Below are 17,129 nucleotides of genomic sequence, written 5' to 3' on the forward strand. Positions count from 1 at the left end.
AGACATACTAATCAAGACAATGCTCTACCACGCAGCAAGAGGTAACTACACAAGGTAGCATACCATAGCAAACAAACTTCAGTGCTTTAGAACATCCCATTAGAGAAAGTGCTGTTATTGTCTTAAATTTCATTCAATTTTTAGAAAATTACTCAAGTAAAAAAACGTTTTTGAAGGCTCAGACCAAGTTATTGATACTGTTAAAGCGCCAAAATATAGCATCTTGACTGTACGTCCTTTAACGAGGATTTGCGTGACCAACAAATCCTTATTTGATCCTCTTTAAACTGGTGGTCAGCCACCTTTTCTTTTTACTACAATATAAAAGCTTTCTGAAACACAAAACAGATTAAAAGTTCAGTGTAATATTTTCCTGGTGGAGCCATAACATCAGAACTGTGCTAGGACCTTTCCACAAATTGTTGTGAGCAAAACTTCCATCAAATAGCTGCTCTTATAAAGGTAGATTTACAGATTTTATGATGCAATTTTGTCATGTCAAAGGAAAATGTCAGAAAGTCATTCAGGTGTTGCAATATGCATTTTATTTTTATTTTGCATGGTACTTCAGTACAACTCTCTCAGCAAAAAAATATGCGAACAGAAATGCAACCCCCAAACAGTAAAAAGATGTGATCCATAGTGAACCACTGAGGGTTATCTGTCATATACAGTTATGTGTGTCTGTTTTGGTCAAACTTGTATCTCCTATGTGAGAAATCTGTGGAGAATTTGGCTGTTGTTATACAATTCATCTTGAAATTAAGTGAATCTGACCCATAATTCCATTATATATTTGTTTTGAGAACAGGAATAATTAGCAGTGAAAGACAGTTGCAGTGTTTTAGGATAAACATGAAGATATAAGCGTTACAGTTGTGGCCCGCTGTATGTCTATAAATTAGTGTGTGCGAGAACTGTGCCTCTTACTGCTGAAGCTGACTTCCTGTTTCAAAAGTGTTGCTGTTGCACCACATCCCATTTGCAACCCCCCATCCATCACCCTCTCAACTCAACTCTGCGCTCCCTACAGGCCTGTGGTTTCTGTCTGAGGCAGCTGTTAGTGCGTGCAGCACAATCAACACAGCAGATGCATCTCAAATCTTGAAGCACCCCACTAGGTGGAGCCACTGTCAAAGTGATGCCCTATGTTTGACATGACATGGAATTTAAAAGCCGAAACCTTACTCAGAAAATCAATAAAAGGACATTTCTGTTGCAGAAAAATTATATGAAATTAAAAAATTATTATGGAGGTTATTTTCAGACTACAATGAATGAACAATCTAAACATTAAAAAGACCCCCCATGACATCTTTAAAGCTGTTCATTAGCCTATCTGAAACCATTTATTAAGCACAATGAACAAGAGATCCCATGACTTAGTGCATCAAACAGACATTAACATGAATACTTACTCTACAGTAACATTCATTCACAGATAAATAATAAAATGGAAGTGTAACAAAGGTATGCAGTATTGTACGCACATAATGGTCCACAAAACTCCATACCTCCTCACCACAGTGCTGACACAGAGATATAGATTTTTATTCTTTTTTCATAATTTCTCTAGACAAATCTTTTTTGTCTTTTGGAGGGAGAGGATAAATCAAACAAGGCTTATTGATGTCCTGCTTCAGTTTTCCAATGATCAGAGAGGGTCTTACGCTGCTGGTCTGGACTCTTGAAAAGGCAGCCTTAAAAATAAGTCCTGGTGAGGGGAAACCACTCACCCTGTACGTCCCACTACTATTTAGGTGTTTGAAAGGAGTGTATGTCTTTGTAACTTTAGAAAAGTGCTTCCTTTTAAGTATCTTGTACCTTTTTAAGTACCTTTACTTCATGTTTACTGTACTAGAAGGTGCACTAAACAACTTTACATTTAGTGTAAAGCAAAAGGAAGCATTCAACCCTATATCCATGTAGCCTCAAAGAGGTCCAGAGCAAACAAGGTGCAAGTGATCACTAGTAGATATCTCAGTCAACACTCCTGCACCCTATCAGTAAAATAAATACCCCACAACACTTTGATTATTGACTCAGGATTTAAAATTTGGCACCAATCCTATAAAAAAAATCTGCATTTCTCAGTGCCTGAAGGACTGTACATTCATCTGGTCTGTCTGTAAGGCACTGGATAATATACTTACAATATTGCACAATCAGTGGTGACGTTAACTTTAATGAAGTCATGTTGTAAACCTTAAGAATGTCAGATTCTGACTTTTCTGTGGTCAGAAACTTGCAAGTTCACCTCAGGATACTTTACAGGCTTGTTTTGATTGATGTCGTCTCTTGAAACCTGTGAAAATACAGACAGACAAAAATTTTAAAAGAGAATGGTGAGGTGAGGGAAGAGAGACATTACCTGGTTTATCCAATACTTCAAAAATAAACTTTGCTTATTTACTGTAAAATAAGAGAGAGTGAGATTAGAACAGCAGTTCACAGAGATCTGTTTCCTTTTCCATGATGTATCTGAATAATTTCTAAAGGCTTGAAGTGGAAAAATATCCAGTGATTCACCAGGAAAGAAAGCAAAGATTAGAGGGAAACATAAATATAACTTTGTGTATATTTCCTGACCTGTCCTGTTTGGCCCACAGGCTCAGAACTATTGGATTAGATCATGAGTTCATTCTGGATTAAATCTTCATGTATATATAACATACTTACTCTCATTGTCCTGTGCACTGGTAACAGTCTGGCCAGAGTCTGTCCTCTGGCCCAATTTAGATGGCTTCTTATTCTTCCGTTTGGATGGAGATTTCACTATCACCTCAAAGTTGTCCTCGTTCTCGTCAATCGGATTGGTCTCTGTGGGTGAAGGGCTCATACTGCCCACTGGGTTATTAACTGGAAGCTTACTGGACGATTTTCCCCTGAAGAATTTCTGCTTCCGAGTGTGCGACTGCTTCTTTTCCTGCGTGACTCCATTGGGCCTCTTGAAGATTTCGCTCGGGGCTTCTGAGGGCAGCAGATTCGGCCGGTCCATCTTCTCACTGCTGGTCACTCGTGGTCTTCCTGGGTCCATATCCTCAGGCACCTCAGCCAGAACTGACCCCCTCTTAGGTCCTGGCTGCTGCAGAGATCCCGTTGGACGTGGGGTATCCCCAAATGCCAGAGAGTATTTGGGATTATAGTATTTGTGTGCAGGCACCTGGATGTCAGCTTTACGTGAGTCTCCTAAGCTAACCTGGAAGCGGGATGTGGTGGCTGGTAACGGTGGGCGTTTAGGCCCCGTCTTGGAACGTATTGTGGCGGTCACCTTGGCGGGTGGGCTGACGTGGAATTCCTTGTAGAGGTCCATCTTCTCAGAGATGGCGTAAAGCTCACGGAAGTCCCGGTCAAAGAAGTCAACCACCTGTCCTGTCATCACGGTGATCATGTTCCGGTCCATACGAGATGTACACCAGGAGAAACTGGTATAGAGACGATATTAACAACAGTTAGCAACTTCTCTAGATTCTGTGTGTTCTCATTGGTCCATTAAGTTTACAGTAAATATTAAAAACATTGGAAAATAAGATTAACAAGTGCAAGAAGACAGCATCAAACACTACGGCATTCTGTTGACAAGAGTTTCAAGTATAAAGCATTACAAGATAATTCCAGGTTATTACAACTTGGGCCTTGAATGTTTACAATGGACAGTTTGAGTAATAGCTTGGTTACCTTCATTTTCTCTTCCAAATAAGGGAGCTGGCAGTTTCTCTTAAACCTGTATGATCCTTTGACTAATTGTGTTTCAGTTGACAGTTCAGTGTTTCAGTGTTTCATTAAAACACTTACATTAGTGCTCTGATTCAGCTTGTATTGTATTTTGTAAGCCAGTGTGTCCTCAATTTTTTACAGAATTACAGAATTATTCTGATGGGATAAGTTTTTAAAAAAAAAATCAGACAAATCTGGTGAAAACTGGTTCAAAATTGGCGGTGTCATCATTCATTGTCTCTGGGTCAAAAGCATGTGGGGGATGGGCAATCAATGTGCATTGTCTGCCACAGTGTAATTCTTGATACTACCACTAAGAGTCGCCAGAAACATTTATTTCCAAATCCTAGAGGGTCAAAATTTATGTAATTGATGCATGTAATCTATATAACACGTCAACTCAAGTAAAATGCATGCACTGACTGTATGCACAAAAACACAATCAAACCTCACCTGTAGGAGCCAAACATGACTTTGTCCCCGTCTACCAGCATGTACTTATTACAGAGTGAACCAGGCAGTCTGCCGAAGGACAGGCCAAAGCCGGTTCCCTGAAGTGTTCTGGCTCGGATGTTCTGCAGCCACAAAGGGACACAGTTAGACCATGAAAAGGAGAACAATACAGCCAGTGATGTCAAGAGAGTGACATTGTACCAAGGTTGCACACAGCAGATAATGTGACTTTTAAACAATAAAACTTTCAGGACCCCTCCCCTAAAAATCACCAGGATTCAGTGCACCCCCTCTTTCAATAGGCTGCCTATGGAAGGAATTCAGCAGAAGGAAGTCAGCAGTTCAGCAGCATTGCCATGTATATGTGATGGATATCAGTCACAAGATGGTCAGTTAATATTAATTATAACAATACATGTTTGACGATATTATAATTTTGCTTTCGGAATATGCCATCCAGCCTACTACTGTTTCAAACGTCATTCCACAAATACTGACCAATTTAGTGAACGTTACCTTTCAATTCTAGTTCATATAAGATTGAAATTTGCTTGCAGACTACAAAAAAGGTACAATAAATCAGTTAAGAGCTTTTAGCTCTACTGTATATAAACAAGCCTGAATGATCTAATAGGATACCTTAATGTATCAAAATGACAAATTGCTTTCATGCACTTATCTGTTTTAGAAATCTTATATGTGCCATTATTTTCATTTCCATTTTCATGTCAAGCTATTTTTGTTTCAACTTCTTGTACACTCTAATAGAATGGATGGAATAGTATTAAATTCATCTCTAATATCTTGCTTTCTAAAATCCCTCATTTGCTTGTGTTACCATAATCAAATACCGTGCTACCAATAATAATATATTTCCTTCATTTGTCTATCTTATAATCCATTTTCAGCTATATATAAGCCTGTATTTAATGCATGTTTCTTTTCCCCATTACAGCCTGCAATGTGCACTTTGTTTATGCCTGGTCTTTCAGAGTTTGAGAATTTTCCCTGCAAAACTGAAGGTAAAGGTCCTGTCTTACCCGAAGGTGCTGTACACCGATCTGCAGCCTGGAACACATATCCAGGAAGTGCGGCACACCTTTTTCATCCAACAAGATGTAAATGGGCACAGAGCGACGCCAGGCCGCATCCATCAAGTCCTGCAGGATCTGGATGTCTGTGAGCATGTCCATCACTATAGCTATTACCTGCAAGAGAAAAGGTTGAATAGTTCTCCATGTATTTTAAAGGCAACAAGAATCTGTTATATATTTTGGCAGGAACGTGCAGGAGAACAGGTTAGTGCCTGGTGATAACACAGTTTAATGCAAGTTAAACTGCAAGACTTTAAAGCAACAAGTGACTGGATCTTCAACTATTTACTGTGCTAAAACCAATTAAACATGCAGAGCTCCATATAACAATTATCATGTACTCACAACACATCCTAATATATCCAGCATGGACAGTATTTGAAGACACAGAACCCAAAACATGTTAGTTACATTACAATTACAACTCCAATATCTTATTAAGAGAAGACTGAAAATAGACAACAGTCCAATTCTAGTGGGAGAACAAAAACTCTAAATTTCCAGCCAGTGTTATTTCCAAAACACAGAGGATTTTGTATAGCACAGCAAAATATGAACAATTTTGTAAACAAAAAGTGTCAGGACGAGCCCTTACTGGGCTTCACTTCACGCAAGCAATCCTTTTGTAGAGGCCACTATTTTGTACAAATCGTGATCATAGAATTATCTTTCTAATATTTTTGTAAAAAATGAGTTATTCACATGAAACTATTCTTTGACAAGTTATTAACATTTTGTGTAGGTTTATTTTTTTTGTTTTATAAATTATTGGCCCTAAAGTTGGCCCCCTGTGACTGTGGTTAAAGGTGCTAAAAGGAGCTAAAAGATTAAATAATAAGGATTAATAAATGTTTTGAAACATCCAAATTGATTATTTCATCAAAATAATTATGTATGACACTGATACAAACACCAACTGAGTTAAAGTCAGTTCTATCTTGTTTGAACTCAGTGAGAAGGAGATTTTTACCTTGATCTATTATGTTAGTCAGCTGGCTTGCTGAGTTTAATTAGTTAGCACGGTTGTTAGCAATAATTACTGTTATTACTGGCACCTTAAGTTACTCTGACTATTCAACAAATTACATCAATGAAAGCCAAAATGTTAATATGTAAGAATATGAGATGCATTCAGGCTCTGCTCTGCTAGTTCCTGATGCTAACTTGTGTCCTGCAGCAGACACAGTGTTGACAGTGACTACATTCAGAGCTCAGACACTAACAGTGACCTCAGTTCATCAAAAAATAAGTTAAAAAGAACAAACATTTGGGAGCAGAAAAAGACAAGAAAGTCTCTGAAATGAAGAGAAACAGAGCCAGGAGTAAAAAACAAGAAAACAAAGCTGAGCAAAAGAGCAAATATCAGCAAATGAATGAATGAGAAACATTTTTAAATGTTTTTTCTGATTGTCATGAATTTTGTTGTTGGTAAAACTTGATCAACTGTATTATCAGTTCAAATCTGTCACTGAAAACCAAATGTAGTTATGTCTAAAGTTAAAACATGCTGCTAAATTGTGATCTGTGCCCAAAACATTGTAAATGATAACTCCCTTCAGTAGTGTATACATTGATTTTGTGTGTTAAAACAAAAGAAGACTAATCTGCCTACTTTTTTCAACAAAATCAAGGTGAGAGTTAAAAGGTTCTATCCGAAAGTTGAGTGGTCATAAAAACCCCATTTAAAAATTAGATAGGATTTTGATGTTATATATTTAGAGTACATTAAGGGTATCTGTTATTTTGACAAATAAAAGAGAACTCTACTGTATCGGTTTTGCTATCTAGGGTATCAAAACATTGACATCATGCAGATAGAACCGGAAAATCCTAAGACTGATTTCCCTGTTTGGTCAGCATGTAAGGCTGTAAAGCCACAGTGTCTCCTAGACAGCTAACAAAGAAACCAACAGTTGCAGCTAATCTGTCAACTGAAGCATTTTGCCACCCGCTAAGACACTAACCCTGAGGGTGTTACAAGGCCACATTAAAGAGTCTGCTGGCCTTAAAAGAGCGGCCTTACAAACCATTGTATTATCCCTCTGCGGTGTTCCAGTACGGCTGGCAGATCATAAAGACAGAGCTTCACAACAACAAAAGGAGACCGGTTGAGGAATTTTGCACTTAAATCTGTCTCTATCTAAAGAAATGCTCTCACACAGCTTTCGCTTTCTCCACTGTCAAAGCACTGGGATTAGTAGAGGTATGCACTTTGCTTTTACCAAATAAAGGAATTCCTTAGAGCCTGTACTGTAACAGTGTTTGTAGGAAAAACCAAACACTTATACACTGACCTTTGCTGCATTTGGCAGTTAAAACAGTTAAAACAACAACTAAATGCTGGAAATTACTTCTAGATTACAAACATTAGATGGAAGCAATATTGTGAAGTGCAAGGGTCATAACTACAGTGTCCAACTACACAGTATATGTGATAAATTTTGCTCTTATTTTGACTAACAGTCAAGTACCATAAATTGGTGCCTGTCAGGATTAGGTTCAACTGCAGAAAGTGGAAACAAGACAAGTCTAGAGCCCTGCTAGCAGCTCTAGATGCCTCTAACTTGGTTATAACATCCAACAATATAAATGTGTTGGACTGAAGAAACAACATACTAATGGTTTTGCTATTCTGCCTTAGAAGTGTGACTGAGGAGGATACAGTACTGGATTAAAGGCCTTAATGTGGGAACATGGTTCCAATTACAGTGCTTCGCTAGCTTGTGCTACATACCACAACTTCTTGACTTTGTACTACACTGCTACATACTAACAATACATACTGTACATACTACAAAAATACTACAGCGTTTCACCTAGAATTTTTTTTCAGGCCTGGTGGTACGCACCAAAAAAACCCTTGAGAGACGAGGCGCATGGGATGGCATATTCGTGCGGTCAGATCACAAGGAGAGGATGACTTAATAAGCTGCATTTATGCATAAAAATAATCTTGAGCTTACCGTCACCTGCCCCTCTCACTTCTCCCACTTCTGACCCCATATGTATTTTTGCTTGGCTCCAGAGTTTTGGAAAAAAACTTTAATATATTTGGTTATATTTGTTCCTTGTGTTAGAGCTTTTTCTCTTTAGGTGGCGCCATTAGCTAACCTGCATCCCATACACTTGCGTTCTTACTCTGCAGTCGGCACTCACATCGCTTCAAGAGTTTCCCAGGCAATGACACAGGTTGACTCACGTTTCAGAACAGTGCTACACAGAAGCTCCCAAACACAAATTATTATTGATTTCCAAATGAATGGATATTTAGAGTTATTTTTGGCAAGAACATTTTATTTTGGCCCGGTGGGGCCTCTGTACAATTACTAGAAACACTGTACTAGTGCTACATATCAAATAACTTCAATATAAAGTCAAGAAGTTTTGATAACTCACAACAAGCGGAACCTCAAAACTAACATGCTCAAAACTCTTCATGATGAAGGAACGTGTTGCACAGTTCAATGGTATGGCTCACTGACATATTTTTAATAGTCTATGGACAACAACAGAGGTCTACAGCACAGAAGAATAAGATATCAGGCTTTGAATACACACAAAATACTTGTAAGTAAGATCAAGTCATTGTTGGTTTGGCTCTGCACATGAGATTCTTTGACAATAATAAAGATATAGAAAATCGCAAAACTAAATCCTTTAAGTGCTAAGCTAATTTTGTGGCAATCTGGTTAATATAACATATCAAGTTAAGACAGTGGCATGTATAGTGGAGCTAGTGGAAATGTCCAAAATGAATAAGAGAAATCTTCCATACGTGTGAATGTGCTCAGTAAAAATTATGATAATCTGCCCATTCAATTTTGATATATTTGGTTTAGAAGTAAAGGAAACTTTGGTTTAATTGTGCCGCTAGACAAAAGGTCGAGGGGTCACCAAAAACACTGGGTTTCATCATCTGACAATGAGATATTTATATGAAAAGTAATGGCTGTCAACCATCTAAAATCTTTTTTTTTTTTAGTTTTTAGGCTCTGCAGCTACAACTGGGCAAAGTCTATAGATCATCATCAAATCAAATCAAATCATATAATAAATAATCAAAGCCACAATGCATAGACAGGTGTTGAAATGTTACACTAGCCCCATATATCTAACGATCATGTATGATAGAAAAACGAAGGGTAGGCAAACAAATACTATAGGATGGGTCAAAGAGCAGCAATGCTTTCAAACATGTAAGGACATGTTCAGTCTAAGCAGAGGATGGAGGTTTAGCAAAATGTCTGTTATGCCACTGTTCCTGAAAAAGCAAAGTAATGGAAAATGTGTTTCTTTCAATTTGCAACAAATGATCCTCTGTCAGGCAGAAAAAGGCCCCTTGTTTCCAATCAGTGTCTCATTTAGGAAAAAATGCTGACCAGGCCTGAGAGGTTAACAACACAGATACAAGCTGAGACTTGTGGACAGAAGAGTCAGTGTTGTGAAGCCTGGATCGTGATCAAGCAAAATGTGAAAAAAACAAAAAAAACAACTAATGAGAAGAAATCTAATATCTGTGTGCAAAGATGAAAATGTTAGTGTCTGGAGAACTGGTTGCTCTGCATGTATCATCTTGAGCATGTGTGTGTTTGTTAGTCTTTTATTATTTTATGAATAGCTTTACGCATTTCTGATAAGTGGGAACAAAGCATGTAGGCTTAATACATTCCACAGACACACCCAGAGCTAAACTATCTGCTGTATAGATTTAACTTAACATAGGAAGACAGAAAAACTTTTAAACAAGGGGTATAATATGAAATTTCATATAAAAAGAGCAAGGTTTCCAGTTCTAATTCCTGGTTTTATCAAGGAAAATATAAGCTGAGAACTGGACAACAAACCAAAACTAAACATTTAGCTGATGTATATCTGCTGACACTTACTGGAAGGCAGAAACAAACCAGGAAGCATGGTAAATGCATGCACACAGATGTCTGTGCTGTGAATCACTTTCTTTATCAGCAAAGGCTTCTAAATGGGAAAAGACCAGTCAGTTTTTTTCACCATTTGCAATTCTTCTGGAGTGTAGCATGACCTTATTTGTAATAAGAAAGGAAGGAAAGGTTAAAAAAGCAAGCAATCATAATAGAAACTAGAAAACCCATTAAAGTAACAAAAGCAAAACACCAAACAAAGAAACAATGGGGAGACAGAAGGAAATAATAGAAAGAAGACAACTAAAGGGAAATCCGTAGAGTTGCGTAATAGGGCAATTAAAAATCCTGACTGAGTAGTTGACACATGCTCCTGTCGTCCTTCCTGACCTAATTTTAAAAGACATGAATGGCAGGGCAAGCTGAGCGCAGTGTGTCACTGTGAACGGGTGGAACAGATGACTCAGCTGAGCTCCAGCAGTCTATGAGTAAACATTACGACGGGCAACTCAAATACACAGACCCACTCAGGGACCTTTGTTACCCTGAGACGAGGGATTAATCACTAAAACGCTCACTCACCCTGCCTTAAAGTGCCTGTAAAGGAAAATGAGAGATTTCTTCTTTCAAACGCATTAAACATGTTAGAAAATAACCGCTGAAAACATGTGAAAAGACTGAACTATATAGTATTGAATTGTGGAGTTAAGAGCGTTTTCCATTTCTGTGTTCAGGATTTTTTGGGTGGGCCTAAAATGCTGGCTCTATGATGTCGAGGGTTGACTAGCATGGCCCCTCCCCACTGTATAAACACTAGAGCGCACATACTCATAGTTACTATCTTTACACCTGGTAGTGTAAACAAATGGGATTCACTTCAGGTAATCCACTATTACTAGTGAACGGGGCCATTTTACATCAACGTTAGCGCTCAAGAAGTTGTTTTAAACCCAGCTGAAGCATCCGGCTTCAACACCGGCTGTTCAGCTGGGAGGAGGGGTTCAGTCAACGGTCGCCACCCACCACTTCGGCTTCAGCACCGGTTGTACGGTTGGGAGGTTTCCGGCCAGAGGGAAGCATGGGTACCAAAAAGCATGGCGTGAGAGGCAATCACTCCAAGGGTGACGGCCACAATGAAGCCACGTTTCAGCAGAGAAGTAGGGAATGTTAAGTGAACCAAACTCCTTTGAAAAAAACAAGAATTTAACCTACTGATGATTGGCGATGGTTTGCTTGTTAACTAGTCATTTAAGTTACATTTTTACTAAAGCAAGTTCACATTTACCCACAAAATATGTGCCGAATTAAGCAGTATCTCCTAACATTACTTTATTTTTAAATTATCATCCATGTGGCTTGCCTTACACCTACAAACAAGGCCTATTTTAAATTGTGTATTTTTTTTATGGGAGTTTGGTATGAGCATTGTTAACAATTTTGAAACCAAATTTTATATACTTGGCGACTTTTTTAATCATTCAAATTTGGCCCGGTGGTTAATTACACATTTTTCTGTGGTGTGACAAACTCAGAACACATAATTATTATTGCTTTACACGGACTTTAAAAAACTGAATATAGGACTGAAAGGGCAGAATGTGGTAAATAAAAGCAAACGATGCCCCTCCTTAATACAGCAAACTATTTTTTTTTCGACATTAGTGTTCTTCCAACTTTGTGGCAACAATATTGAGAAAGCCCTTTCAAGTTTCAACATGACAATGACCCCATGTACAAAATGAGATTCATAAAAATAGTTCTCCCAGTTTGGTGTGGAGGAATTTTATTGGCCTGCACACAAAGCTGACCTCAACACCACCCAACAGCAACTGGAACATCGACTGAGAGCCAGGCCTCACAGCCCAACATCAGTGTCCGACCTCAGTAATGCTCTCGTGGCTGAACTGGAGCAAAACCAGGCCAACCGAAACCCACCCTGCAACCAGGTTCTAAAATCTAGTGGAAAACCTTACCAGAAGAGTGAAGAATTGATTGACAAAAAAACTAATCTGCAACAATTTTGATAACCAATTATCATATTGAGTATTTTTTAAAGAGATAAAAGTGAATATTTGGTGGTTGTCTTCATCGCCTATAGGGATGTCAACGGTTAACTGTTAATCGGTTAACCACTGAGAATATTTTTGAGCGGTTACATATATCGGTCTATGGGTTAATTTGTATACACACTCCACTAATAGCTTCGATGCTAGCTAGCAGTCTGAGATAAAAAATGAAGCGTGCTAAACAAAACTCAGTATGAGACCATTTCCTCCAGAAAGGCAACAAAGTCAGATGTAAATTGTGTGATGCTACTCTTCACTTTAGTCATACTATTAATCACATTATAGTGTACAACATTAAGAACAAGCATCCGGCTGCCGTGTCTGAGGATAGCACTCAGTCACAGCCAAAGATCACATCACTGCTAGCCGGGGGGAGAGAGTGTGATGCGTACTGGTCCGAGGCCATCACGCAGTTGATGTGCCATATAATTGAAACCGATATGCTGCCAATCAGTGTGGTAGAGGGCGAGGGATTGAAAGAGCTAGTTCAAGCCCGAGTACATTATACCATCAAGAGCTACTGTGATTAAACGCAATGAAGAGCACTTTGATGAGAAGAAGGATGAACTAAAAGTCAAGCTAGCTCTGACCACTGACTGCTGGACATTTCTCACAAACAAAAGCTGCATCACAACTTTTCTTTAAAATTAACAGGTTAGTTATTGGGTATCGATCTATCAAAAGCAAAGTTAACCGAAACTGACATCCCTAGTTGCCTATAAAAGTAAACTGACTGTCTTTGGGTTTTGAACCATTGAACCATGTTATTTGTGATTATTTAAGAGCTGCAACAATTGAGTCATTTTTAAAGACAAAACTGGCAAAATTCTCTTAGGTTAGGTGTGTGTGTGCGTGTGTTAAGGCCTTTTCCACGTTCCACATCCATGGACAGCTGTGGTTTTCAACATGGACCACAGACACGAACATGGTTCCATTCATATTTTTGGGGGGTCCACGGACACAGATGCGTTCCACATGTTTGCACTGGTAAACAGGGTTGCAGCATGATAACTTTCCAGAGTATTACAAACCGCTGTGCATTGTTTTTTTCTGATCAGCCTTTCAATGGAACAATGTGTCACTAAACCGGACTTGCTGGATCGCTTTTCATTTTCTCACCAGCACTGTAAACAACACGCCCACACCAACACAGCTCCTGGTATAGTTTAACACAGGACTGTTTTCAGCAAGGGTGAAATCTTCAGTCAGACACTGGGCTTATTTTAGGCTTATGTTGAACTTTTTGTTAGGACACTTAAAAAAAAATGTCCTGACAGCACTGATGGAGCTCAGGATTAATCCGTAAGGGCTGCTTTATTACAAACAATTCCACCGTATAACACTGGAATCTGTGTGTAACAGCTGACCTCTTTATAAAGAGTCAATGATGCAGATATGTAGCAGAACACGGAACATTAATTACCGTCAGATCCTGACCGACCGATCCGGTGTTAATGAAGTTACCGCTGCTCTACCACGTGCATAAATAAGCACATCACCCTCTCAATTTAAGGCACTTATCCTTTCAGCTGCTGTGTGATACTGCAGATATTTAATAAAGTCAAAGGAAGGAATCTGACACAAAGCCAGCCAGCTGCGGACAACAAACAGAACAAACAGTACTGATGTTTCTGTGGAATCATTCAGTGCAAAATACTAGAGAAGTAAAAGAAGTAAAACACATCAAAGTTGGTTCGTGATTGTGGAGAGCTTTTGAGCATTTGAGGGTTTTACAGTTTTCATTATGGACCAATCTCTGTGCTGAAATATGGAGGACAGACTGAAAGACTGGAAACCGCTCTGCTCACTGTAAACTTCCTGTTATACATCCATGGCCTGTATGCATCTTGTTATGTGCAGCACCGTATTTCTCCCCCTTCCCCCCTGTAGCTCCACTTTAAGTTCCACTAAGTTCCACTCAAAGTAACAGTTTTGAGGAGCAGAAGTATGCAGGGCGTACTTCTGAGGAAGTATGCCTCAAACTACTCAGGGCTGAGGTAATGGACCTACAGGACTGACCTAAAGCTTTGGCACCGTGCTTACAGCTGTTGTGTTCACTGTTGCTATGAACACAAACAAGATGCAGCAGGTTTTCTATGATTAACAGAAAACCTGTGTTGCAATAAAGGGACATTTGAGGAGATACAGTGAATCATGACTTCAAAGAACGTGGGAGGAGGGTAAAGGGGGGGGTGTTTCAATTGGCCCCTGCTTCTGCAGCCAGAGGAAACAGTTGTTAGTTGCAGGAGTTATTTTGTGGCATTTTTCACTATTTTCTGATATTTTAAAGATCAAATAAAGCAACAACATGGTTAACAGTCACAAAGCTTTGTGATATGCAGGTGTCCACATACTTTTGGCCATATAGTGTAGTACAATTGCTACACTAACTAACTGACCTTCCATGTTCGAAGGAGCCACGCTACCCTGAAATTATTTTTAGTAAACTCAGAGGTTTGCAAGCCAAACCAACCTTCATAAATAATGATTACAATAATCAACCATATACTTTTTTCTCTTTGCCATTTATATTTTGATGTATACCTTTGCTAAAAGTGCTTTCTTTGCTCCACACATCAGATTATTACTCCTCAATAGCAGCTCAATGTTTCTAAATAATAATGTAGGTTATTTATGCGGTTAGGAACACTGGCAGTGGCGTTTCCTCACAGTCACATGCTGCATGTGTGTTATAAATGTAATAATGCTGAACTGTACTGAAGGTAATAAAGGTAATAAAGGTAGGTAATAAAAGCACGGCAACTTCCGGTAGAAGGTGTTGAGATAGTAGGTCACACACAAAAAAAACAAAAGTGTTTTCTCTCACTCACTTCAAACCTTCACACATAGACTTGAACTCACTGATACTCTGCAACAGGCAGCCTCACCTCATTTTGTAACACCTTAATAACTGCTGTCACCATACATACACATAATCTAATTTTTTTTTTAGGACATATATATTCTTCATTCAAAGTAGTTCCCAAATCTGTCTCCTAAGCTTCCTGTATCTCAGTTTATACTTCAATCTCAGCACAACTGCTTCCACTTTATGAGGGGTCACTTACATATTAACTGAGATGTGTTTTGTTTTGCTTTTAGGGCAGAAATGTTTTTTTTGCCAAGTTGTCTTTTTATGCAAATAGATATTATGTAGGAGATCATTTATTAGTTTTTTTTTAACTAAAATATAAAGTGGTTTACACAGATAGAATATACCCATAAATAGGCAGAGAAACTTTAAAGCTGCTGTTATTATTATTATTATTATTGCAGTCAACACCCATAATTATGCCCTTATGCCTATGAGTCTGACTTGCCCCCCCTGACCCCACCTTGCTGGCCTCCTGGATGAGTCGTCGCACCACCTCCTTAATGTGAGGTCCGTTGTCTTTGGGTGGGTGGGTGTGGACGGCGACCCGGGTCACCCCTTTGAACAAACCCCCGCTTGGCCAGCCTATGTCCAACGGCGGCACCTCGGTATCCGACATCTGGGGCCAGTAGGTGGAATGGACCCCCGAATCCGCGTCGGTGCTGGCGGCTCCTTGCTCCGACCTGGACGGGGACGCTTTGTCGCTGCTGCTGCTGTTGCTGTCATTACCGGTGTCATACCGTTTAAAAGTGCCCGTCAACAGTTTGATTTCTCTGGCCGATAAAAAGTCTTTCATGTTGTCATCTTTGAGTCTAGTTTTGAATGCACCGTCACCGTTCCTGAGCAGCTCCTCGACGGCGGCGCGCTGCTCCTCGCTGTAGTAAAACTCCGGTTTGGTGTCCGGGACCTTGGCTCCGATGTGGCCGTCTTCCATGCACACGAGCTGGGATTCGGCCATGGTTGCAGTGGTTGTTATCCTCCTGGAGCTCGGAGAGTGTCACTCACACCTGGTGGCGTGTGTTCACTGACACCTATCTATGTGTGACTCTCGTTAGGTGTAAAAAAAAAAGTCATGGGTTGTTTTCTTACCTGACCGGGAGGGGAGGGAGGGAGGGAGGGAGGGAGGGAGGGGGGGGGAGGTGGATCCCTGCGAGGAAACCCATGCTGCCTTCAAGGATAAATGGAATAAAGAGTATACAGCACTAACACGCCCAAAAAACGACTTTCAAAGCCTCGAGTCAATAACTGACAGTCAGTGAATAACATCTGATTCTTCTTTTGTGTTTTGACACTAAATACTAATTAGTTTTTGTCACATTCTTAATGAAACAGCTTAAACTAGCCTAAGTCAAGTTCTCATATTGTGACCATTCTGCCACTCATTGTCATTGTTTTACTGTCGTAACCGAAGCACACATACATTAGCTCTGTATCATTGCCAGATTCCTCAAAAATCAGATTAAATCATGTTTTCAAAAAACGTTCAAAGTTAGGTTATAACTTGTTCTGTAGAAACACTAAGAATTACGAACTTACAGTTGGAACTTAAACGCAGCAAACGCGTGTAAAAAGGGCTCGTTCGTCCATGCAGGCTACACAGTGATCCAGTTGCGGATAGACCTGCCCAGGTAATAAACTGAGCAAACAGTATAATTAGGTGTATGTAGGCCATGACAAGACAGGATGTGTCACATGCTTTCATGGAAGATTTAAGAATCCCCAAGGTTGATTTGACCTTTTAGCTCATTTGTGTTATTTTCAGTAACAAGTAGGTGTGCGTTAAACGGCTTCTTCGCCTCCACGTCGTGCCTTAAAACCGTCGCAGAGCTTATTTTCAGTTTATGTGAAGTGGATTATTCTCACGCAGATATTTTATGTGGAAAGGACAGATGTGAATAACATATATTTTCCTTTTTTAAAAAAATGTATTCTCAAATCTCAGCCTAATAATGCTCATCGGTGTTTTTTAATTGAAAATAAAACAATTTGGAAATAAATACATTTATTTTTGTTACATTAATAACATGTATATTTTAGGTTACAATATATT

General features: G+C 39.3%; 1 protein-coding gene across 1 annotated transcript; it reads right to left on the minus strand.

Moving 5' to 3' along the window:
• Nucleotides 1-528: 528 nt before the first annotated feature.
• Nucleotides 529-16,169, minus strand: LOC122972457 (protein FAM83F-like). Its single transcript, XM_044339580.1, has 5 exons — nt 15,543-16,169; nt 5,211-5,378; nt 4,171-4,292; nt 2,680-3,425; nt 529-2,305 (listed from the first exon to the last, which is right to left on the minus strand). The coding sequence occupies exons 1-5, from the start codon at nt 16,035-16,037 to the stop codon at nt 2,259-2,261; spliced, it is 1,578 nt and encodes a 525-aa protein (XP_044195515.1). The 5' UTR covers nt 16,038-16,169; the 3' UTR covers nt 529-2,258.
• Between the last annotated feature and the right edge of the window lie 960 nt (nt 16,170-17,129).

The sequence above is a fragment of the Thunnus albacares genome, chromosome 3 (genome assembly GCF_914725855.1).
Source record: "Thunnus albacares chromosome 3, fThuAlb1.1, whole genome shotgun sequence".
Lineage (NCBI taxonomy): Eukaryota > Metazoa > Chordata > Actinopteri > Scombriformes > Scombridae > Thunnus > Thunnus albacares.

Bases quoted from the DNA above. Each gene is read 5' to 3' on its own strand.
- LOC122972457 (XM_044339580.1), bottom strand. From the start codon at position 16,037: ATGGCCGAATCCCAGCTCGTGTGCATGGAAGACGGCCACATCGGAGCC. The intron at 5,379-15,542 runs GTGGGGTCAGGG...TTTCTCTTGCAG, and splicing joins TCATCCAGGAGGCCAGCAAG to GTAATAGCTATAGTGATGGA. The intron at 4,293-5,210 runs GTAAGACAGGAC...TTGTGGCTGCAG, and splicing joins TCGGTGTACAGCACCTTCGG to AACATCCGAGCCAGAACACT.